Source organism: Crinia signifera, chromosome 11, assembly GCF_055691185.1.
Source record: "Crinia signifera chromosome 11, ASM5569118v1, whole genome shotgun sequence".
In the NCBI taxonomy this organism is placed as follows: Eukaryota; Metazoa; Chordata; class Amphibia; order Anura; family Myobatrachidae; genus Crinia; species Crinia signifera.
Window position 1 is genome coordinate 56,820,344 of NC_139227.1, and position 26,330 is coordinate 56,846,673.

At 46.8% G+C, this 26,330-nt stretch overlaps 1 protein-coding gene across 4 annotated transcripts in view; it reads left to right on the top strand.

Annotated features, from left to right (window-relative positions):
• Nucleotides 1-25,160, top strand: part of LOC146046056 (cyclic nucleotide-gated channel beta-1-like) — a 415,388-nt gene extending 390,228 nt beyond the window's left edge. For all 4 annotated transcript variants that reach the window (XM_083165226.1, XM_083165229.1, XM_083165228.1 and 1 more), the window contains 3 exons: nucleotides 18,763-18,919; nucleotides 19,305-19,337; nucleotides 22,605-25,160. In XM_083165226.1, the coding sequence (XP_083021352.1) occupies nucleotides 18,763-18,919; nucleotides 19,305-19,337; nucleotides 22,605-22,650 (236 nt within the window). In that variant the 3' untranslated portion in view covers nucleotides 22,651-25,160. The remainder of the gene's footprint in view (nucleotides 1-18,762; nucleotides 18,920-19,304; nucleotides 19,338-22,604) is intronic.
• Nucleotides 25,161-26,330: the final 1,170 nt, after the last annotated feature.

A 26,330-nucleotide genomic window follows, 5' to 3' on the forward strand; every position in this document is an offset into this window, starting at 1 on the left:
AGAATGAATGCAGGGTGAGAGCTGCAGTGGCAGACTCCCAGAATGAATGCAGGGTGAGAGCTGCAGTGGCAGACTCCCACATTAATGCAGGGTGAGAGCTGCAGTTGCAGACTCCCACATTAATGCAGGGTGAGAGCTGCAGTGGCAGACTCCCAGAATGAATGCAGAGTGAGAGCTGCAGTGGCAGACTCCCACATCAATGCAGCGTGAGAGCTGCAGTGGCAGACTCCTAGAATGAATGCAGGGTGAGAGCTGCAGTGGCAGACTCCTAGAACGAATGCAGGGTGAGAGCTGCAGTGGCAGACTCCCACATTAATGCAGGGTGAGATCTGCAGTGGCAGACTCCCAAATCAATGCAGGGCAAAAGCTGCAGTGGCAGACTCCCACATCAATGCAGGGCGAGAGCTGCAGTGGCAGACTCCCACATCAATGAAGGGCGAGAGCTGCAGTGGCAGACTCCCACATCAATGAAGGGCGAGAGCTGCAGTGGCAGACTGCCACATCAATGCAGGGTGAAAGCTGCATTGGCAGACTCCCAGAATTAATGCAGGGTTATCCGCTTTACCATAGGATGACTGCAGTCATATTTCATCCTCATGGAAAATGACTGTTGGATGGTCAATTGCTTAGTGAAAGACATAGCGGTCTTACAACTTCCCCTCTGGGATGATGACTGACTTCCAGGAGCAGCAACAGGAGCAGCGTCAGTAGTAGTAGGCGTAGCACTGCAGGATCCTCCGGAGGAATCTATGGAGTCAGTCATGCAGGTGAGATGGCCTGCAGGACTCCCCCTGATCCGGATTGAGAAGGAATTTGACGAGGAGGGAGTTGGTGGGGTGATTTTCAGGCACTTGGCTCCAAGGGATTTAGGTGTCCCTGGACTGCTAGTACCTTTTCTGATGTGAAAGGGGTATTATTTCAAAATAATAGGGGGGGTGCGCGGGGGTCCGTGAATTGTGGGAGGGGGGGGGGGGCACGGGGCGCGATGAATCACCTAGTTGGTTATATATTCTTGTAGAAGGATGGTAGGATGTTGCTGTCATTCAGAATGCATTTACATAAACAGCAATAGTAGCAGTAAAAGATCTGACTTAAAACACCTACAGTAAAACAGAACAGGTGTTATATATTATACAAAGAATTGGTTGATGATGTGTAGGTTGACGTGCACATAGTTCATAGTTGTCACTGGAAAAAAATTGGTACACGAAAAAAGCAACACAGAAAGTTCAACACATGTAAATGTTGACATAAGTGTGGCACTTCATCGGTGTCCATGTCGACACATGAGAATGAATATGAAAACATTGAAAAAAAGAAAAATAAATCTTCAAAAACTCATGTCAACCTTTTTCATTGTCGACCATAGCCGTGCATGTGCCATTTAATCCTGGGGTTGCCGTGAATCGCGCGCGGGGGTGGGGGGGAGGGAGGAGGTGAGGGGTGTCTGCGAATCACGGGAGGAGGGGTCGTGGGTGGATGCCGTGAATTGCGGGAGGGGGGGTCGCGCGGGGGGGGGTGTGGGTGCCGCAAATCGTGGGAGGGGAGGGCGCGGGGGGTTGCAGTGAATCGCGGGAGGGTGGGTCGCGGGGGGTTGCCGCAATGACAGGAGGGGGGGTCGCGGGGTGGGGAATCGTGGTTGGGGGGGTCGTGAATCGCGGGAGTCACCGGGGGTGCCGCGAATTGCGGGGGGGTGTGCTGCAAATCGCGGGAGGGGGGTTGCGGGGGTGCCGCGAATCGCCACAAGAAAGGTCAACACATGTAATTGTTGACATAAGTGTGGCACTTCATTGGTGTCCATGTCAACACATGAGAATGAATATGAAAACATTGAAAAAGTGAAAAATAAATCTTGTCAACCTTTTTCATTGTCGACCATAGCCATGTCAGTGTTTTGCATGTGCCATTTAATCGTGGGGATGCCGTGAATGGGGGGGGGGGGGGAGGGAGGGAGGGAGGTGCATACCCAACATGACCCTCTTCAGGAGGGACACATTGCTCTGTTTCTGGACTTTCTTCTTAATTTATGGATTACCATCACCTGTGCTTAAACACCTTTCTTATCAATTACCCTGTTTAAAACAGGTGATGACAATCCTAAATTAAGATGGAAGTCCACAAACAGAGCATTCTCGAGGGTCATGTTGGGAGGTATGTGGGGCGCTCACCTGGTGTGTCTGGTGAGTAGCTTGTGTCTTTGCTGGGTAACATGGGGAGGCAGAGGGTGTCTGGCACTGTGCATACCTCCCAACATGACCTATGCCAGGAGGGACACAATGCTCTGCCGTTGGACTTTCTTCCTAATGTATGATTACCTCCATCTGTGTTGAACAGGTTAATTGATAGGAAAGGTGCTTCAACACAGGTGATGGCAATCATACATTAAAAGGAAAATGCAGGAGCAGAGCATTGTGTCCCTCCTATGACTGTGGACTCACTGGGCTGGTTCTCTGTCATGTGAGTCAGAGGCTCCACCCAGCGTTACAGCTTCAGACACACTTTGAGTGACAGATGTAGCCAAATATATAAGATATATATATATTACATACCTCCCAACATCTGTTAAGGCGGCGGCGGGACGGTGTGCGCGCGGGAAAGACGCACGGCAAATTTTTGGGGGAGTGGCCTGCCGGAAATGGGGCATGGCCTATACTCACGGTGCTACCGCGAGGCCATGCTCCCGTTTTTCACCGCGGTGGGGTCATGCCCAGCAGCTCTGTGAGCTGCTGGCCAGCGCCCAGCCCCTCTGCCTGCAAGAATAAATGCTGTGCGCATCCGCACAGCGTCTATTCACGGACTTCAGGGGGGGACTCCCAACTGCCCCCGCCGCGGGACACTGCCGGCGGCGGGAGGGACAGTTGGGAGGTATGATATTAGGACTGTTATCACTACTATTAGCATTGTTTATGTTCTATGAACCTATATTCACACCTTTATTCTAAAGCTGCCCATACACAGAGCCGTTCGCCGGCATCCGTTCTGTACTATGCGATGCGCGCTCCCGTGCATCACATAGTACGGTACAAAAAGTATGTGCTGCGCATACTTTTTGTACTAGGTACACATCGTATCGGATCGCAGTGCATGCACAATGCATGCACAAGGGATGCGATCCGATCCAATGTGTGCTGTTTAAGTCCCAAACGGATCCGTTAAACGGACCGTGTATGGGCAGGTTTATATTGATTTTTGTGGACAGAAACAACTTTGAGTTCGCATTCTGCTAAATTAGTGGTATAAAATTAAAACTATACATTTCCGCTAATGAATAGAATTCTAAATTGGGATTAGATAGATATCTGTGAGTATTATATGATTTCCGCCAACCCCAAGCTTGAGAAATCTATTTCCGCCATTCATACACTTCCATTCGCCTATCAGGCTGAGACTGAGTATGCCTAAAAATATGTCAATACGGTCACTTCCGCCAACCAAATAAAGAATTCCCTTCTGTTTTGGGCCACTTCCGCCAACCAAACGTTAGGCATGTAGCGGACATGGTGGATTACATGATGATGAGTCCATTTCCGCCAACCAAAGCGTGACTGTGTGACCGGTCGACACCACTTCCGCAAACCAAGTGTGACGTACTTCAGCTATGCGCGGCGGACTTGCCGGAGTCAGATCGGCGCAACACAGGAGACCCTCCAGCGTCTTTAGGTAAAGGGAATATGTTGCCTACTACTAAATAAATATACTAATCATATGCCCACTCTGATTACTTGGCTATAGACAAGAGCCTAATTATGCGGCCATACAACCTTCTCTGGTCACGTGACCCAAATCATGTGATCAAACCCATGTGACCTACATACTATTTAGTTTTACTTTATTCTAACTTTTTTATATGGATTATAGGAATTTTATGTTTTCTATATATGATTTTGAAACAATGCGATAAACAATATATGCATGTCTCCTTTTCATATGGTTTCTATTTATATATTTTATAAGCAATAGTACACAGCTAGGTACACCTGCATTGCATGTTTTAATTAACCTGGGGGTATTTCTATCAGCCCCAAGCTGCGTGCACTTCATTCTGTTTTCTGCTCCTGAAGAAGACGTGGGTACTTTTACATTGAAACGCGTTGAGCACGTTGCTACAATTACTTCAGCTTTGCTCTTTGGGACAAAAGACTGCACCTCTAATTCCCAACACCTTTTGGAATTCTGGACCAGCATTGCTTTAAAGAATGTCTCCAGGTACCGTCATCTGACTCAGCAAGGAGAAAGTCTCCACTTCAATCAGCATTGGGGACCCCTTGCTCTAATAGCATACCTCCCAGCTGTCCCTCCCAGAGCCGGCCCTAGCCTAAATGATGCCCTAGGCAAGATTTTGGCTGGTGCCCCCATGCACCGCCACTAGTTCCGCCTCTGACCCTGCTCCCCTTTCCCAGCACCATCAACCCTCATCATAGCAGTCATCATTTTGGTGCTCCTACCCGCAATATTTTAAATAGAAACAGTGCACACATTTGGTGCGCAGCTCAAACAGGGGTGTATTCTTGCTGGGAAGGGGCATGGCCACACAATTTTACCCCCAATTCAAATTATGCCACACAGTAGTGCAACTTTATTCACATTATATCATGCAATGGTGTCCCTTATTCATGTTACATCACAATGTAGTACCACTTTACCTTATGTACATTACTCCTCACATTATTCACATTATACCCTTAGAAAAAAATCCTGAGAAAATATTGTATTTTAACCACCTCCATGGCCACACTGCAACCCAGCACAAAGCAGTGTGTGCTGGGCAGAGGAGAAGAGCTGCAGCTGCTGCTGTCACTTAAAGGAAGGGGGCCCGGGGCCCCTACTGGGCCCACCCATCAGACTTTGGCCTGGGTATTTTGTACCCCCTACCCCTTTTTCTCTGCACCCCTGATAATACCACACAGTAATGCCTCTTACACATGACACACATTATTAATGTCCTTATAACCATAATGCCCCTTACACATTATGCCAACTTTTATTAATGCCCTTCATACACATGACACACATAATGGGGCAGATGTATTAAGCCTTAACAAGAGATAAATGCAAGGGTGATAAGGAGAGATAAACGTCCAGCCAATCACCTGCTAACTGCCATGTTACAGGCTGTGTTTGATAAAAGTCAGTAAGGAGCTGATTGGCTAGACGTTTATCTCTCCCTATCACCCTTGCATTTATCTCTTGTTAAGGCTTAATACATCTGCCCCAATGCCCCTTACACATATGTTGCACATTATTAATGCCCTTATACACATGACACACATAATGCCTGTTACACATATGTCGCACATTATTAATGCATTTATACATGACACACATAATGCCCCTTACACATATGCCGAACACTATTGCACAACCAACCCACCCGCAGACAGCACTCGCACGACCGCTAACACTGCGACCTCTGCCTCTGCTTGGATACAGATGTTTCCTCATACATCTTGCCTCATTAGGCCATGCAGCTCCTGGCCAGTTCTGCTAACGTTGGGTGCCTTTTTTGATGGAAATTCGTCTTATTTGCATTGTTATGACCAGCACACACAAGGAGCTTCCGATGATTAAAATGATATGTGGCATGTCTATATTCTGTGTGCGTCTGTGGCTGTACCTGCATACGGAATGCTATGTTACAGTGATTTCCATGAATACACTATTTCATATGCAGATACAGCCTCACTCGCACACAGAATATAGGCATGCTGCATATCATTTTAATCAGCAGAAGCCCCTAGGCATTCCAAATGCCCTAGGCAAGTTCCTAGTTTGCCTATGCCTAAGGCCGGCCCCGGTCCCGCCTATCGTGGGAACGTTCCGATTTTTTGGGACACTCCCGCATCCCTCTCGCGGCCGGCACAAGGGGGCAGTTAGGAGTCCCCCCTGCCACCTTGAATAGACGCTGTGCTCTTGCGCACAGCGTCTATTCCTGCTGCCGACGGGGCTGAGGGCATGTCCAGCAGCTCACGGAGCTGAGGACTCAAAGTTGGGAGGTATGTAATAGAGTTCATCAAACGGATACAAATCTGCCTTGTCTCATTCTCAAAGTTGCTGGCTATTAGACTGGGACTTTTATTCACCATCTTTGATCTTATGGAGGTGAAGTATATCTACAAACACAATATTAGATCCCATAAAGAAGCAGCAAACTGTCTTCTTATAATTTAATTTATTTTATGCATGCAAATATCTTTTAGTATATATCTTTTATCTTTATTCATAGTAAATGCACGAAATACATTTGTTATACCTAGCCGTATACAGTGTCATTCATACCTCACTATAGCACAAAGCGCTGTTCATTTTACTTTTTTATTTTAACTTTACTGAGGGAATAACACACCCTCATACAACAGCTGCTAATTGATTGCGCCAAGGTCTATTGTTGTTTTTTCTTGTATTCTCCCCCTGATACGCTGCTGACAGTCTCAGAATGCGCAATAGGACTGCCATCGGTCTTATCCATTCTCCCTCTGATACGTTGTGGACAAAGTCTCAAGATGCGCTTTAGAACTGTCATTAGTCTTATCCATCCCCCCATCCATAGAGACATAGAATTTGACGGCAGATAAGAACCATTTGGTCCATCTAGTCTGCCCCTTTTTTATCCTTCAGGTAATCTCAACCCTTTTTAATCCTTATTTCTTTGTAAGGATATACATATGCCTATCCCAAGCATGTTTAATTTGTTCTTCTGTTTTAGCCTCTACCACCTCTGATGGGAGGCTGTTCCACTTATCCACTACCCTTTCTCTGAAGTAATTCTTTCTAACATTTCCCCTGAACCTACCTCCCTCCAGTTTCAGTGTAAAGAAAATTTCCCTCCTGTACTATGTTAAAAACCTTGATATATTTGAAGATTTCTATCATGTCCCCCCTTTCCCTACTCTGCTCCAAATTATATATGTTAAGATCTTTTAGTCTTTCCAGGTAAGTTTTTTGTGATGTAGGCCATGCACCATTTTAGTTGCCCTTCTTTGTACTCTCTAATGTATTTATATCCTTCTGAAGGTATGGTCTCCAGAACTGGACACAGTATTCCAGATGATGCCGTACCAATGACCTATAAAGTGGCATTATTAAATATTTTTTTTTGCTACTGATTCCTCTCCCTATGCAACCAAGCATCTGACTAGCCTTCCTCATTGCTTTGCTACATTGCTTTCCTGCCTTTAAGTCACTTGAAATAGTGACTCCTAGATCTCTTTCCTCCTCAGTAGTTTCCATTATAGTACCCTTGATACTATATTGAGCCTTTGGGTTTTTTGAGTCCCAAGTGCATAATTCTGCATTAAACTGTAGTTGCCATGCTCTTGACCAATTCTCAAGTTTACTTAAGCTGGGTACACATCCATACAATCCTTATTTTTTGCAACCGTTCAGCTGAACGTACTCCCGTCGGACCGTCCACAAACAACAGCCGACACACGTGTACACACCTGTACAATTTTACTTGCGACGTCTGATGTACTCCCGTCCAAACAGTCGCAAGAAAAAGATTGTACCACTGTACACACTGTCTCGATTTGGGCTATTGACACGTCATATGTCAGAAAAATTATCATAATGGGCTGGGTTAGGGCATAATTATGGCAGTCGCCCTTTTACCTATTAAAAAAAAAAACGGCGTGGGGTCCCCACCACAGCCGTAACCAGCACTAGGCTGAAAGAGCCGGGGCTGGTATTAAAAAATCAGGAAACCCGACAAATAAGGCTTCGCTGATTTTTTAAAACCAGCCCCAGGCTCCAGGTCCGGGGTGGTTCCCAAAATACGGGGGACAAAATGACCAGGGGTATTTTAAGAACCAGCCCCAGGCCAAACCAGCCAGCAGGGTAATGCCACAGCAGGGGGACACTTACTATATAAGGTCCCGCGGCCAAAGCATTCAGCCCTCTGACCGGTCAGCCTGGCCAGGGGTCCTGGGGGAGTGGGAACCCCCCCAATTAAGGGGTTCCCCCCCTCCAGGACTTACCTGACCAGGCTGAAGCCTGGTGCTGTCCCCGGTGGCCCTGTACGGTGGCCACCGGGCTGATTCAGTGTAAAAAAATAGATGAAAAACCTATTGTCTTTTCCTGTGGAACTAGGAGTCCCAGCAAGCCTCCCCCGCATGCTGGGACTTGGAGAACCACAAGTCCCAGCATGCGGGGCATTCAAGGGCCCGCTGGCACTTGTAGTTCCACAGAAAAAAAAATAGTTCAATAAATACACACGGACACATTAGAAAAATAAAAGTTGAATACATACATTACACAAACACACTGATACTTACCTATCTTGATCCCATAGGTAGGTCCCTCGGTCCGGTCCGGTGGCTTGGTTCCAGGGCTGGTCCGGGTCTGGGGCTCCAGGGCTGAAGAGTCCGGGGTCCTGGATCCGTAGTAATCCAAAGGGGTACCTGGGGAAGGAAATCCTACTCACCTGCTCCTGTGGCGACCACCTCAGCATCTTCTGTTGAAGTAGCGCTGCTCCCGGCTGCAGTGGTACCCGCTCTGCCTCCGCTATACACTAGAGACGCAGAGATCCTTCTTCCTCTGCGTCTCTGCTCAAAATGATTTCAGCTCCTGATTGGCCAGAAATCATTCTGAGCAGAGACGCAGAGGAAGAAGGATCTCTGCGTCTTTAGTATACAGCGGAGGCAGAGCGGGTACCACAGCAGCCGGGAGCAGCGGGACTTCAACAGAAGATGCCGAGGTGGTCGCCACAGGAGCAGGTGAGTAGGATTTCCTTCCCCGGGTACCCCTTTGGATTACTACGGATCCAGGACCCCGGACTCTTCAGCCCTGGAGCCCCGGACCCTGGGACCTACCTACGGGATCAAGATAGGTAAGTATCAGTGTGTTTGTGTAATGTACTGTATGTATTAAACTTTTATTTTTCTAATGTGTCAGTGTGTATTTATTTAACAATTTTTTTTTACTGTGGAACTACAAGACCCAGTGGGCCCTTTAATGCTTTGCAGGCTGGGACTTGTGGTTCTCCAAGTCCCAGCTTGCAGGGTAGGCTTGCTGGGACTCATAGTTCCACAGTTTAAAACAATAGTTTATTCATCTATTTTTTACACTAAAATCAGCTCGATGCCCACCGCCCAGGGGCATCGAGGACAGCACCAGGCTTCAGCCTGGTCAGGTAAGTCCTGGAGGGGGGGACCCCTTAATTGGGGGGGGGGTCCCCACTCCCCCAGGACCCCTGGCCAGGCTGAACGGTCAGAGGGCTGAATGCTTTGGCCGGGGGGACTTGTATAAAAAGTCTCCCCCCGGCTGTGGCATTACCCTGCTGGCTGGTTTGGCCTGGGGCTGGTTCTTAAAATACGGGGGACCTCTAGTCATTTTGTCCCCCGTATTTTGGGAACCAGCCCCAGACCTGGAGCCTGGGGCTGGTTTTAAAAAATCAGCGAAGCCCTATCTGGTTGGTTTCCTGATTTTTTTTTTTTTTTTTTTAATACCAGCCTCGGCTCTTCAGCCTGGTGCTGGTTACAGCCGTGGGGGGGGGGACCCCAGGTCGTTTTTTTTTTAATGAGTAAAAGGGTGACTAAAATGTAGATGCAGTAACCCGTCTATATAGAAGTTTAGTCACCCTGCTGGCTGACTAAAGTTCTATATAGACGGGTTAGCGTCAAAATTTTAGTCAGCCGGTAGGGTGCCTAAAATTTAGACGCAAACCCGTCTATATAGAACTTTAGTCAGCTTTTACTCATTAAAAAAAAAACGACCTGGGGTCCCCCCCCTTCCACGGCTGCAACCAGCACCAGGCTGAAGAGCCGGGCTGGTATTAAAAATCAGGAAAACAACCAGATAGGGCTTCGCTGATTTTTTAAAACCAGCTTCAGGTCCAGGGCTGGTTCCCAAAATACGGGGGACAAAATGACTAGTGGTCCCCCGTATTTTAAGAACCAGCCCCAGGCCAAACCAGCCAGCAGGGTAATGCCACAGCCGGGGGGGAGACTTTTTATACAAGTCCCCCCAGCCAAAGCATTCAGCCCTCTGACCGGTCAGCCTGGCCAGGGGTCCTGGGGGAGTGGGGTCAAGACAGTTTTTTGCCGTTTATCGCTCGTACGGGACAGCCTACACACATATACAATTGAACGGCTGTCCGACCCAGAACGGAAGAACAGCCTGACAATTGTATATATGTGTACCCAGCTTTAGATCATCAGTCATTTGATTTACCCCTCCTGGTGTGTCTACTCTGTTGCATATCTTTGTGTCCTCTGCAAAAAGGCATACTTTCCTTTCAATACCATTTGCAATGTCCCTAACAAAGATATTAGAGCACTGGTCCAAGTACAGATCCCTGGGGTACTCCACTGGTAACATGTCCCTCCATAGAATGCACTCCATTTACTACAACTGTCTGTTTCCTATCCTGCAACCAGGTTCTTATCTATTTCATTGTTTTATAATCCAATCCCACACTTTCAAGTTTATTTAGCAGCCTATACGCTGTTTACACCGTCTCAGGATGCTCTATTGGAATGCCATCCATCTCATCCATTCTCCCTCTGATACGCTGCTGACACAGTCTCAGGATGTGCTCTAGGAACTCCATTCCTCTCATCTAACCCCCATCTCCCCCATTCACTGCTGGCACAGTCTCAGGATGCGCTATAGGACCACCATTACTCTCATCCATACCCCCCCCCCCCCACTACCATATGCTGCTGGCACAGTCTCAGGATTTGCTGTAGGCTCGCCATTCATCTCATCCATTCTCCCCCTGATACACTGATACCAACAGCCATGACCTCCAATAAGGTACAGGTAGGAGACATTATTCACAGGAAGAGGAGAAACACAACATTGAGGAAAAATTACTTCACAGAAAGGGTAGTGGATAAGTGGAATCCCATCAGAGGTGGTAGAGTTAAATACAGTAGAGCAATTTAAACATGCTTGGGATAGGCATATTGATATCCTTACAAAGCAATAAGGACCTGCGGAAACTAGGACTTCACCTATAATAGCCATGTTTGGAAAGGGAGATTAAATCCACCTTAACTCCAGTGCCACCAGGTCTTGCATATTTACAAGGTACCTGGAAGGAGATGACCAAGAGGATAAACTAACTAAATGGACATGACTGTATTATAACACTAACTAATGGCACACTGCAGATAAACCAGGGAGCTAAACACAGAAGCAAAATAATCGCATACCATGGGTGACCTTGTCGCATACATAAGAAAATAACACCACACAAGACACAATATTACACCCCACAAATGCACAGCAAAACCACACAAGATACAGAGAAATGCCATAAACAGGAAATCACCCGCTGAGGTAAATATAAAAAAATGGTGCAGACCTGTGGCAAACTCAGGAGATCCCAGAGGGATAGGGTAGGGACCAGCATGGACTATCCAAATAAAGAAAAACACAGTCAACCAAATAACAACAGGACAAATTGTATGGAATAGAAATTAAACCGTGTCTCCAGCATGGAGAACTTATGATTGCCCGAAACCGGACCAGGACTGATAATGTTTGATACCCAGAGCAAATGAACCAAAGAAGCCAGGAGCAGGAGTTTAGCTAGAACAGAAGCTTGACACTGACTGCATATTGGCTGAATGCACAGGGAAGTCAGCCGGGAACATTAGGCACCAGTTGGACCAAACTGACCAGACTGCTGGAAGCAGTAAGCACGAAACTGGCAACTGGAAGTTGTGAGCAAAAAGCTGGAAGCTAATCACCGGAAGCTGACGCTATAACTGGCCTCAGGGTCTGAGTTTGGAGAGAATATCAAGGGAGCAAGAGCCAATCAGGATTGCTGGAAAGGCACAGGCCTCCTTAAGCACAAATTACTGCAGCTGAGAACTATCACACAGAATAGAGCTGCAATAGCACAGACTCAACACAGAAGGCCACCAGCGAGTCCCATACAAAAAAAAAACAGATTCTTGGGAAGCTCAAAGAAACTGACATAAAAATTGTGATCTAAATTGGTGGCTCAGGACAGTACAACGCCCCCCCCCCTTGAGGAGGGATCAACAGACCCCAATATCCAGATTATTCCAAATAAGGATACATAAGAACCTGGAATTTTTATTGAAAGGAAACAGTAGCAAAAACCAGGCAAAACAGACACAAGCTATGATTACAGCTTGTAACAGTACCCCCCTCCTTGATGGTGGCCACAGGACACAAGGCAAGAATTTCTTTGTGACAAACTGGGTGAAGGTAAAAGATCAGCGCTTATCTCTTCTTTTTATTCGCCTTCCCTTGACGTCTTCTAGAGAAGCTAGGACAGATCAAAATCTCCTGCTTGGCCTCCTGAAGCACAAATTATTGCAGCTGAGATCTAAGGTAACGTGCTAATTAAGCAACAGCCTTATACAGAACAATCAAGCAGAATAGAGCTGCAATAGCCCAGACTCACCAAAGGAGGCCACCAGGGAGTCCCATACCAGAAACAGAATCTTGGAAAGCTCACAGAAACTGACATAAAAATAATGACCCACAGCGGTGGCTCATGACACCATCTCATCCATTGTCCCCCTGATACGTTGCTCACACAGTCTCAGGATGCACTATAGTACAGCCATCTGTCTCATTAATTCTCCCCCTTGAAACACTGCTGACACAGTCTCGGGATGCGCTATAGGACTGCCATCTGTCTCATCCATTCTCCCCCTGATATGTTGCTGACAGTCTCAGGATGCGCTATAGGACCCCAACCGTCTCATCCATTTTCCTCCTATCTGGGATCATTAGCTTCTCCTTCCCAACAGCTCTCTTTCCCAGCAAAATAATGAATGACAGAGCGCAGATCTATATTTATCAATGGTACTCTTTACCTAGCACGGCGCCCACGATCTTGATCGTGGGCATCGTGAGGTAAAAAATCGTGTCGGTCGCGTCATATGCGGGCTAAAGATGCCCGCACGCGACGCGATGTCCACGATTTCCCATTGAAAACCATGTTAAACATGGACATCGTGTCGGTTGCTTCGCGGCCGGCTATAAATGTGCACACGATGGCCCCGACGCGATGCCCACGATTTGCCATAGGAATTAATGTTAAAAGACCCGATGGACACGATTTTCATGTTCAATGGCTCAATGGACTTGATTTTAGCATAGGAAACAATGTTAAATGGGCCTTAGAGCCCAAATACTTACCCTGAACTCAGAAATGTCCCCCCCAATTTTTTACGCCACCCCACGATCAACGTGAACCCGAAGCGTGGCGAGCGGCGGCGGTACGCGTCCTCCGACCTTTTCATACCCCCACTATCCACGTCGGCGTGGAGTTGAGAATAGAATAGTGGGGCGAGCGTAGCGAGCCACCGAGCCCGAAGCGTGGCGAGCGCACGCGGATACCTTCACAGCTAGACGCGTGCCCTCGCGGGCTTCACAGGTGTCCGTGGCGACGCGGACACCTGTGAAGCCCGCGAGGGGACGCGATTACCTGTGAAGGTATCCGCGTCCCCTCGCGGGGCTCGCTGCGCTCGCCACGCTTCGGGCTCGGTGGCTCGCTGCGCTCGCCACACTATTCTATTCTCAACTCCACGCCGACGTGGATAGTGGGGGTATGAAAAGGTCGGAGGACGCGTACCGCCGCCCCTCGCGGGCTCGCTGCGCTCGCCACGCTTCGGGTTCACGTTGATCGTGGGGTGGCGTAAAAAATTGGGGGGGCCATTTCAGAGTTCAGGGTAAGTATTTGGGCTCTAAGGCCCATTTAACATTGTTTCCTATGCTAAAATCGGGTCCATTGAGGCATTTAACATGAAAATCGTGTCCATCGGGTCTTTTAACATTAATTCCTATGGCAAATCGTGGGCATCGCGTCGGGGCCATCGTGTGCACATTTATAGCCGGCCGCGACGTGACCGACACGATGTCCATGTTTAACATGGGTTTCAATGGGAAATCGTGGGCATCGCGTCGGTCGCGTCGCGGGCAGACATAAATGTACTCGCGATGCCCGCGATGGGCGCCGTGATAAGTAAAGAGTACCTTATCAATAACTCTCGAGCCCTTAAGTCCTGTGCTGGGCAGCTGTGCGGGATAGTGGTGACCCTCTTTACTCTAAGCCTGGAGCAAGGGAGGGTACCGAAGCTGTGGAAAACCTCTTGTGTGGTACCTGTGCCAAAGTCATCACGTCCTAAGGACTTCAGCGACTATAGGCTGGCTGCCTTGACATCTCAGTTGATGTAGTCCCTGGAGAGGTTGATACTTGGCTATCTTCGACCCCTGGTGAGAACTTCAATGGGCCAATGCAGTTTGTTTATCAGCCTGGAATTGGTGTGGATGACACTGTCATATATTTGATGCCGAGATCCCTACCTCATCTGGATATCGCCGGGGCTACTGTGAGAATAATGTTCTTTGACTTCTCCAGTGCTTTTTAACACCATTAAGCCCATGCTTCTGGGTAAAAAGCTTCTTGACTCTGGGGTGTATGATCATCTAATCACCTGGATCCTGGATAACCTTACTAACCATCCAGTATGTGAGGACCAAGGAGTGCCAGTCCAATACTATTATCTGTAGAACAGGGGGGCTGCAGGGAACGGTCTTGGCACCATTTCTCTTTACCCTCTATATTGCAGATTTCACATACAATACATCAACCTGTCATCTGCAGAAGTTCTCTTATGACTCTGTTATAGTGGGCCTTATCGTAGATGGGGATGATGGGGAGTACAGAGAACTTGTGCAGAACTTTGCTACTTGGTGTTAGAGGAACCATCTTCAGCTTAATATGAGAAAGACTAGAGAGTTGGTAGTTGATTTCAGGAAATGTCAGCATACTCCCCCAACACCGGTGAGTATTCAGGGAATGGATATTGAGATGGTAAGAACTTACAAGTATCTGGGTTTTCACCTGAGCAATAAACTGGACTGGTCCGATAATTCTGCTGCTCTGTATAGGAAGGGTCAGATCAGACTTTATCTGCTGAGGAGACTGATGTCCTTTGGAGTGCAGGGAGCAGAAGACCTTCTTTGACTGTGTAGTGCAGTGGTCGCCAACCCGTCGCTACCAGTAGCTCCGGGTGGCTCGATCACTGCAGCCGCCTGCCAGTCCATCCCTCCCTCCATTGCTTGCCACCGCTGCTGCTAGTTCTGAGGGGAGGAGAGCACATTGCGCATCTCTCCTTCCCCTCAGTGTGTATCCCTGTGACTGGGCTGTCATCAGCCAATCAGGAGCTGGCTCAAGAGCTTTAATTGCTGACGGCCCAGTCACAGGGAAGTGAGCGGAAAGGTGAGACGTGCTATGTGCTGTGCTGCTCTCCTGTCCTCAGATGGAAGGGTAGCAGCATCAGCGGCGGCAGATACAGAGCACACAACCAGGCCAGCCAGTCAGCAGGGGGACATCAGATTTTACTACCACCGACAGGAGCAACAATGGTGAGTGCTGGCCCAGTGGGGGTATACCTGGCACTAGATGGGGGTATACCTGGCACTATTGGGGGGCATATCTGGCACTATTGGGGGATACCTGGCACTGTTGGGGCATACTGGGCACCATATGGGCATGTCTGGCACCGTGGGGGCATGCCTGTTTTTTGGCACTGTGGGGGCATACCTGGCACTATTGGGTGCATACCTGGCACTGTTGGGGCATACTTGGCACCATAGGGTCATACTTGGCACCGTAGGGGGCATACCTGGCACTGTGGGAGCATATGTGTATCTGGCACTATTTGGGCATATGTATATCTGGCACTGCACTATTGGGGGCATATGTATATCACACCCCCATTTTCATTGACCGCACCCCATGTGGCATGTAGCTACACCAATTTTTGGCGTGCGCCTATGGCATGTGTACACAGTACCACCAGAGTATTTGTTTAGAATGGCACCACAATCGGGAGGGCATTGTTTATCTGGCACTGCTGGGGGGGAGCATTGTGTTTATGGCATAACTGTGGGCATTGTGTAACTGGTGGCATGTGTATATATGGCACAGTGTGTATTCAGAGAGGCTGGGGGCATGGCCAGAAGCTCTCAGAACACTGGCCATGCCCCCATAGCAGAAAAAATGGGGTCGTGGCCTCGTAGGAGTTCCACGATAGTAGACCCATAATTTTGGGCGCTCAGATGTCCCTTCTCCAGTGTTTGGAGGTATGTATGCAGCATATTGGACATTGCATTGTGTGGCATAATGTGTCAGGGGCATTACAGCGTGTGGGATAATGTGTAAAGGGCATTATTTGGTTATTAGGCAGATTTCTTTTTTTTTTTTTTTTTTTTTAGTAGCTGTTCAGGTCGTTTATTTTGCCGCCAGTAGCTCACGCTCCAAAAAAGGTTGGAGACCACTGGTGTAGTGGAATCGGCCATATTCTTCGGAGTGGTCTGCTGGGGCAAGCGGTGTTTCAATCGCCAACAATAAGAGACTAAACAGGCCAGTTCTGATATAGGAATGCCTTTAGATTTTGTAGAGATTGGAGATCATACCAGTTTCTTATATAGCGCACACATATTCCACAGCGCTTTACAGAGAATATTTGAACATTCACCTCAGTCCCTGCCCCAGTGGAGCTTACAATCTATATTCCCTACCACATATACACGCTCACACACAGACATTCAGAATAATTATCAGGAGAATGATTAGCAAGATAACAACCTTATTGGATAATGCATTACACCCACTCCAAGATATTGTTACTGTGTAGCTCTTTCAGTGATATGTTGCTTCACCCTCGATACTGCAGGTCTTTTCTTCCTGCTGCGATTAGAATGTACAACTATGGTCTGTAGTAGACCTTCATGTTCTTATGGGCCACACACTGGGCGATATTCAGGCATTTTCTGAGCGATTTTAATAAATCACTCAGAAAATACCTGAAAATGCATGTAAATCGCTGTGTGTATAGCCCACACAGCGATTTTAATGCGCGGCCCCCCGTTCTGAATCTGCCCAGGATTCAGAATGGACCCGTCGGTCAATTGAGAGCAGTCGCTCAAAAGCTCCTGCTCATCTCCCATATGTGTGGCCACGGGCAGATGAGCAGGGCCTTCTGAGCAACTGAATCCCCACTGGACGCCATCCCAATGCCCCGCCGGATGCCAACCCATTGACGCGCTGGACTGAGCTCTCCCTGATGCCCCTCCACCATCACCCCCAGGGAGCGGGTCGGTACACGCTGTCCATCATGGTCCCCTACGATGCGTCTGGATTCGGAAGCCGAGCACTGAGTCAGCAGCAGTGGCGCCCACTTACACCCTGCACCTGGCACATCACACGCTGCAGCTGACAGAGCCAATCACCACACCCCTCCCTCACACGCCCCCACATGCACAAGCTGCTGGAGGAAGCCATATACTTACCCGACCCGGAGCCACCGAAACCGCTGGAGGAAGCCGCCAGTAGAAGGCGTCTGTCACGCTGGAGCCGCCGTAGGAAGCCACTGGAGGAAGCCGCTGGAGCCGCCTGCCTCATCCGCCGTCTTCATTTAGCACTCCCTGCAGGAGTGAGGATGTACCACCACTGAAGACAAGGTGAGTATTTTTTTCCAATGTGCTACCAACATTTATTTGTGTTTTGGGAGGGACCCCCACTATATTACCAACGATTGTGTTTAAGGGGGGTGATGGTACCCCTATACCACCAACAATTATGTTTTATGGGGGTGGGGGACCCCTATATCACCAACGATTGTGTTTAGGGGGGGTGGGAGTACCCTTATACCACCAACAATGATGTGTTATGGGGGTGGGGAACCCCTATATCACCAACGATTATGTGTTTTGGGGGGGTGGGGGGATGATGGTGCACTGGCCACCAATGTTTATTTGGTTGGGGGGGTACTAGGCCAGCAATGTTTATTTATTAAAGGAAATTAATTTTATTTATTTAAGTTTATTTGGGAAATTACTGTATATACCATATAACATTATTTTTTTGATGAAGTTGACAATTGTGACCGATTTGAAATCTCCCATGCTGAATCTCCCATTATGAACTGACACAAATCTCTCTGTATGTGGCTCATTATCTGAGACAGTGAAATCTCTCGTGCTCAATCTCCCATTATGAATCTCTGGCACAAATCTCTGCGTATGTAGGGCCCTTTAGATTCTAGATTTATATTGTTTGGACTTCTTATCATGTGTGTTCCTATTATGCTATTTTTCTCTTATCTGCACTTTGAACCCTGCTGTAACAATGCAAATTTCTCCACTGTGAGATGAATAAAGGAATTCTATTCTATAATAACTCCGAACCTGCTGCTGCTTTTTAACAAGGGAGTACTCCACCCCTTGGATTGAAAACAGAAGAAAAAAAAAAAAAAACAGCGCCAGTCCAGAGATGTATAATAAAATATTTGACTTCTTAATGACAATACAATTTACACAAATCACCGGCCAGCAAATTTTAAAAAACATATAATAAATTCAGAAAATCATAAAATTCCACATAATCATATTAAACTGAATCTATCTTTATGAGACAGTGCTCAAGCTATTTTGTTATTATAGCAATAAAACATATGTTGTTGTATTAGTTATTAGTAATTCCAGGTTTTAACTCTGTAGCTCCATTGGTGATGCATGAAATGGTTAAAGATAAGTAGCCAGTCAATTAGCTCTTTCACAGCTATTTGATAATTTATTATGGATAGCTCAGATGTCAACATCTCCGGACTGGTGCTGTGTTTTTTCCCCTTTTTTCTTCTCTTTCCCAGCAGCTCCCCTATCCCAGCAGCTCTCCTATCCCAGCAGCTCCTCTATCCCAGCAGCTCTTCTCTAAAAGCAGCTCTCTTTACCAGCAGCTTGCCCACCACATCTCTCATTGTCTCATTGTAGCACGGGAGGAACTAGAAGACAAAACCCTAGTGACTGAGGAGATGGAGCCTCACTTGGAAGCAGAAGCAATCATGGAAGCCACCACAGATGAGGATATGACATGTCTGACTATTCCAGCCTCCTTCTGCCATCTGGAAGGGCATGAAGAAAAGAAAGGGTGAGGGAATGTCTACTGCTGCTCTCTATGTATTCCCCCGATTAGAGCTTCATATTCATTAGAGATCTTATCCTAGGAATGCTATTGGTGAGATATCCCTAATAATGGGCTGGCTTCTAGGACCCGCTGAACTGGTGGCATTCCAAAAATCCTATGTAGAATAAGATGCGATAAGATTCCTGGAGAAGCTGCAGAGTAATAACCCTGCAATGCTGGGATGCCCGCTTATGCCCTCTGACACTGCTGATAGGTGCACCGATTATGCCATCTAACACTACTGACATTACCAGTGCGGAAGAGGCCATGGCACATTGTACTGTAGCATTATTTTATATCTGTAATTACCAAGAGGTACCACCATACTCATGCTCTGTTCTTATTGCAGAGTAGAGAAAGAAGTTATGGAGTCTGAAAATGAGTAAGTACTAGCAATAATTACTACTCACTAACATAGAAACATAGAAAATAGAATTTGACAGCAGATAAGAACTATTTGGACCATCTAGTCTACCCCTTTTTTTAAACATGTTACCTCAAACCATATTTGATACTATTACTGTGATTGTCCTAAGTCTAAAGAAAGTTTTTTTGGGGGCCACTAGGTGTCCCAGGGGGGCGCCCAGGGAGGAGCTGTGTTGTTAGAGCTGCAGTAAAAAAGGTCTGGGTGTCAAGCCCAGACAATAATACAATGGGAAAAAAGGGGGTTTAAACTGCGCTAAGCTCCTAAACATGCCACAGATGTAGAAAAATAACACATTTATTGGACCAAAAACTTTTGTTATTAAAAAGGCAATATTAAATTGCTAGATAATAAAAAGGTACTGCTATTGTTGAGCAAGTTCCAATAATAAAAGATCTATAGTCACCCACAGTTCAAAGGTATAGAAAATAAAACTGATCTCCACAGCGCAATCCACACTTCTGCCCAGGGTGACACCAGAAAAGCTTCCACCAAAAAAGCTTTAAAACATATATAGGACAAAAAAGGTTGGTGATACACCCACTGGCGAAATGAAATCACACTTACAACAAATTATTGATTTGTATAAATCCAGATTAAATGATCTAAAGTAGCTCAGAGACAAAAGCAACAAAACAAGACCATAGTGTGATATTGTATGGTATTCCAAGTGGTTTGTATTTTAAACAATACACTCACAAAGGTAGATCATAAATGCGCATGTCAAGGGTCTTTAGACGAAATCTGGTTTCTCTTCTCCTCAAATTACCCAAACCTGTGGGGCTGGTAGAAGAACTGAATAGTGCAATACCGTTTTGTTTAAAGATATAACAAATTTTAATGTTGCACTCACATAATAAAAAAGATAAAAACACATATCACCCAGTCCTGGGTAGAACGAAATCCGTCCGGTCTGACCACAGTTACAGCAGAAGGTTTTCCAAACATCCAGCAGTGGCACCCCCAGGTCCGGTCCGTTCGGTGATGACAAAAGCTTAAGCGCGCTTTCGGGCTAACAGAGCCCTTCCTCAGAAGCGTATTGTCATCCACGAACGGGGCGGCTTTTAAATCCCCCGTTCACAATCAAAACAATCCCGTACAGCTGTTAATTCCGGCTGGGCGTTCCGGACGTGACGTATCGTCTTGTCAAAAGCCGGAAGCAGTCATATTCTTTTCAGCATTGATATGCGTTCCACGTCTATTTCCTGGTTTGCGTTCCAGCCCTTATATCCACCTATTCGGTTTCCTGTCCTTTGAACCGCACGGACATTTTGGGCAAATGTTCATTAGTTTAATGTCCATATAACCAAAAAAAAAAAAAACGGAAAGCAGCATATCAGAATTTTCAACAATTATATATAAAAACATGTATAATAATATTGCTAAAGTGACAATGTGCAGCATATAAACTGATTTTATAAAAACATTAAAAACTATTAGTTAAAAATGCATTAAAGTGACAGAGTGCAGCACAAGTAAAAAATATATAAAAAATGAAAAGAAGAGAGAAAAAGAAGTTAAAGGAACCATTTTATTTCGAAGTCACCATTCAGTCCTGCAGGGACCAAGGTCTTCAACTTATATATCCATTGCATCTCTGCCTTGGCGAGGCGAACTTCTATGTCATTAGAACGCCAGTTGGGGTTTATTTGTTGAATGCCCCAAAATGTTTTAATCTGACAGGGATCCGAATGGTGACATTTCTTAAAACCAGCCCATTTTAAGAAATGACCGCGCTTAAGCTTTTGTCATCACCGAACGGACCGGACCTGGGGGTGCCACTGCTGGATGTTTGGAAAACCTTCTGCTGTAACTGTGGTCAGACCGGACGGATTTCGTTCTACCCAGGACTGGGTGATATGTGTTTTTATCTTTTTTATTATGTGAGTGCAACATTAAAATTTGTTATATCTTTAAACAAAACGGTATTGCACTATTCAGTTCTTCTACCAGCCCCACAGGTTTGGGTAATTTGAGGAGAAGAGAAACCAGATTTCGTCTAAAGACCCTTGACATGCGCATTTATGATCTACCTTTGTGAGTGTATTGTTTAAAATACAAACCACTTGGAATACCATACAATATCACACTATGGTCTTGTTTTGTTGCTTTTGTCTCTGAGCTACTTTAGATCATTTAATCTGGACTTATACAAATCAATAATTTGTTGTAAGTGTGATTTCATTTCGCCAGTGGGTGTATCACCAACCTTTTTTTACCCACAGTTCAAAGCTGTTCTCCTGTCCAGTGTCCGTTCCTAATGTGCTTCCCTTAATGTCCCAGTGTTTGAGGTAGGTATTCTCCAATCCAAGGGCTCTATTTAGGGAGAGACTGCGCTCTCCTGCCGTAGAATTGCTGGCTGTTTATAGTCCCAATGGAGATTGACTGCTGGATTGAATGTGTATTTAGACAGGCAGGGTGACAATAGGTGAGTAGGTCTGCTGTAAGTCGCCGACGTGTAGCTTTTTCAAGGTAATTTATTTATTTTTTAATTTGTATTATCTAGCAATCTAATATTACCTTTTTAATACCAAAAGTTTTTGGTCCAATAAATTTGTTATTTTTCTACACCTGCTGCATGTTTATGTCCTTAGTCTCCCTGCAGATAGGTCATACTATTTAATGTCCCGGGACAGAGTGCCCAACTATGCCCCTCTTCATGCCCAGCCCCCTCTTCATGCCCAGCCCCCTCTTCATGCCCTGCCCCTTCCGCATGCCCTGTCCTCTCTGCATGCCCCACCCACTCTGCACATACCACCTCCTCTGCATGTACCACTTCCTCTGCATGCCATGTCCCTTATGCATGCCCTATCCCCTCTGCATGCACCACCCTCTGCAAGTACCGCCTCGTCTGCATGCCCTTCGCCTTCTGCATGCCCTGTTCCCTCTGCATGCAAAGCCCCTCTGCATGTACCACCTCCTCTGCATGCCCCATCCCCTCTGCATGCCCTGTCCCCTCTGCATGCCCTGTCCCCTCTGCATGCCCTGTCCCCTCTGCATGCCCCGTCCCCTCAGCATGTACCGCCTCCTCAGCATGCCCCGTCCCCTCAGCATGCCCCGCGCCTTCTGAATGCCCTGTCCCCTCTGCATGCAATGCCCCTCTGCATGTACCACCTCCTCTGCATGCCCCACCCCCTCTGCATGTACCACCTCCCGTGGATCCCATGGAGGGCTTGTGACCATATCAGATATCAGCTGACCATTCCCACGGCACTCTCTCCACAGGCGACTCTCCTGGATCCTGGAGGAAGATGAAGATGAATCCGAGTAGGAGGCTTAGACCCCATTAGACATAGCTGAGATTATACCCTCTGTGTAGCTGTAGCTGTGACCGATGTTATGTTATAATTACACAGTTTGTCCTATTGGTGTGTAACATGTAGGGACACTGCCACATACTAAGGCCATAACCCTATAGGTCCCATGTCCTATAGTGCACTTCCCCTGTCCTATAATGCACGTCCCCAGTCCTATATTATACTAACCCTGTCCTATATTATACATCCCCTGTCCTATAGTGCACGCCCCCTGTCCTATATTATACATCCCCTGTCCTACAGTGTATGTTCCATGTCCTATAATATACATCCCCTGTCCTATACTATACTATACTTACCATGTCCTATAGTATATGTCCCCTGTCCTATAGTGCACGTCCCATAATGCACATCACCTGTCCTATAATGTACATCCCATGTTCTATATTATACGTCCCCTGTCCTATATTCTACATCCCCTGTCCTACAGTGTATGTTCCATGTCCTATAATATACATACCCTGTCCTATATTATACTTACCCTACCCTATAGTGCACATCCCCTGTCCTATATTATACTTACCATGTCCTATAGTAAATGTCCACTGTCCTATAATGCATGTCCCCTGTCCTGTTATACATTCCCTGTCCTATAGTGTGCATCCCATGTCCTATATTATACATCCCCTATCCTAGAGTGTACGTTCCATGTCCTATAGTGCATGTCCCCTGTCCTATAATATACATCCCCTGTTTTAGAGTGTATGTCCCATGTCCTATAGTACACATCCCCTGTCCTATATTATACATTCCCTGTCCTATAGTGCACATTCCCTGTCTTATATATATGTCCCCTGTCCTATAGTGTATGTCCCCTGTCCTATAGTGTACGTCCCATGTCCTATAGTATATGTCCCCTGTCCTATATTATACGTCCCTATCCTATAGTGTACGTCCCCTGTCCTATAGTATACGTCTCCTATCCTATAGTGCATGTCCCCTGTCCTATAGTGCATGTCCCCTGTCCTATAGTGTACGTCCCATGTCCTATAGTATATGTCCCCTGTCCTATATTATACGTCCCCTGTCCTATAGTGTACGTCCCCTGTCCTATAGTATACGTCCCCTGTCCTATAGTATACGTCCCCTGTCCTATAGTATACGTCCCCTGTCCTATCGTATACGTCCCCTGTCCTATAGTATACGTCCCCTGTCCTATAGTATACGTCCCCTGTCCTATAGTGCATGTCCCCTGTCCTATAGTATCAGGCTTGCCTACCCTCCCGGAATGGCCGGAAAGGTGTGCAAGTCTCCCGCATTCTGGTAATTGACCCCGCTCCCCCCTTGCCCGCTGGTTTAATTACCTGAAATTGCGTGATTGCTACATTTCGTGTCATTTAAGCGGGGCCAAGTTATGTCAGCCTTGCTCCTGCCCCCCTTACGTGTTGCCTCTCCGGGCTTCTCCCGGAGAGGTGAAATCGAAAGTAGGCAAGTATGATAGTATACGTCCCCTGTCCTATAATGCACGTCCCCTATCCTATATTATACATCCCCTGTCCTATAGTGTACATCCCATGTCCTTATTATACGTTCCCTGTCCTATAGTGCACGTCCCCGTCCTAGAGTGTACATTCCATGTCCTATAATATACATCTCCTGTCCTATAATATACATCTCCTGTCCTATAGTGTATGTCCCCTGTCTTATAGTGCACGTACACTGTCCTATATTATACATTCCCTGTCCTAGAGTGTACGTTCCATGTCCTAGAATACACATCCCGTGCTATTTTGTACATACCATGTCCTATAGTATACATCCCCTGTCCTATAATGCATGTCCCCGTCTTATACTGCCCATCCCAGTCCGATGGTGTACGTCCCCTCAGGGCTGGATTAAGCCTTAGGGGGGCCCGGGTGGCCTGGCCTCTGATTAAAACCCTCCTATTATGAGGCTGCTGCTGTCCTCCATGGGCCGGAGAAGCATGTGATGAGCTCCACCAATTAGAGGTCAGCACAAACATCTCAGCCTCTGCCCTCTTGTACAGTCAGTGTCATGGGACTTAGTCAACTACCTTCCTTGGCTCCCAATGCTCAGCACCATTAATCATTGTCACATTGATAGATAGGTGAAGCTGCAGTACTACCCCGTGCCATGCACAGAACCTTTAGCTAAAAATAAAAAAAAAATACATGCCAACAACAGGGGGCCCCTAGCTAGAGGATGGCCCAGGGGTACTGACCCCCTGTGCCCCCCCATTAATCCGACCCTGCATCCCCTGTCCTATATTATACATCCCATGTCTTATTGTGCACATCCCCTGTCCTATAGTGTATGTCCCAGGTCCTATAGTGTACGTCCTATATATATACACACACACACACATGGATACATTCTAAACCAGGAATATAAGGGGGATCAAATTTTAGTGGCACCGGCTGTTTGGTCATACTTTGGTCAGTGTTGGCTAGGAGAAGGGCAGGGTTGTGTTCAGTTCTGCAGCAGATGTAGTGCCATACACACATCTAACAAAAAATGACAAAGAGAAACCCGCGCTTCCTATTGGGATGCTGGATAATAAACTGGAATGGTATTTTCTATGTGAAAGTTCTCTCCTCAAAGTATCCATCCAAAAGTAACACCTCAAAGATAAAGAAGATAAGAATCTTTCATGGTGCAGATTTCACAATAAAGCTCAGATAAATATAGCAACCTCAGAAGAATGTGCCCGTACCATATATAGGCCTTTCCCAAGGCCAAAGGTTCTAGCATAGATCGGGGGTCACTCCAAAAACTTCAAAGATTCACGCTTTAGTTTTCCTCCTTAGTTATTGTGAAATCTGCACCATGAAAGATTCTTATCTTCTTTATCTTTGAGGTGTTAGTTTTGGACTGGATACTTCGAGGAGGAGAGAACTTTCACATAGAAAATACCATTCCAGTTTATTATCCAGCATCCCAATAGGAAGCAAGAGTTCCCCTTTGTCATTTTTTGTTTGTTGTATTTGTAGGAGGTGGTACTACAGGGTACTCTGTTGCATCCGAGTGGTAGCACAGATTTTCTACTTTTTGTTTACCATACACACATCTCCCGTCAGTAATGTCACCAGCAGCAGATGTAGCACTGTGCAGATGTCTCCCCCCAGTAATGTCACCAGCAGCAGATGTAGAGCCGTACAGAGGTCTCCCCTCAGCAATGTCAACAGCAGCAGATGTAGCACCGTACAGATGTCTCCCCTCGGTAATGTCACCAGCAGCAGATGTGGCACTGTACATACATCTCCCAGCAGCAGATGTAGCACCATACAGATGTCTCCCCTCAGCAATGACGCCAGCAGTAGATGTAGCGCTGTACACACATCTCCCCTCAGCAATGTCACCAGCAGCAGATGTGGCGCCATGCAGACATCTCCCCTCAATAATGTTACCAGCAGCAGATGTAGCACCGTACACGTATCTCCCCTCAGTAATGTCACCAACAGCAGATGTAGCGCCGTACAGACTTCACCCTCAGTAATGTCACCAGCAGCAGATGTGGTGCTGTACATACTTCTCCCAACAGCAGATGTAGCACCATACAGACGACCAGCAGCAGATGGGATACGGTCGTATTGTCGACCCGACTTAGGTCAACTGTCGGGTCGACAGGCAACAAGGTTCTAGGTCGACATTGATGAAGGTCGAAAGGTGTCTA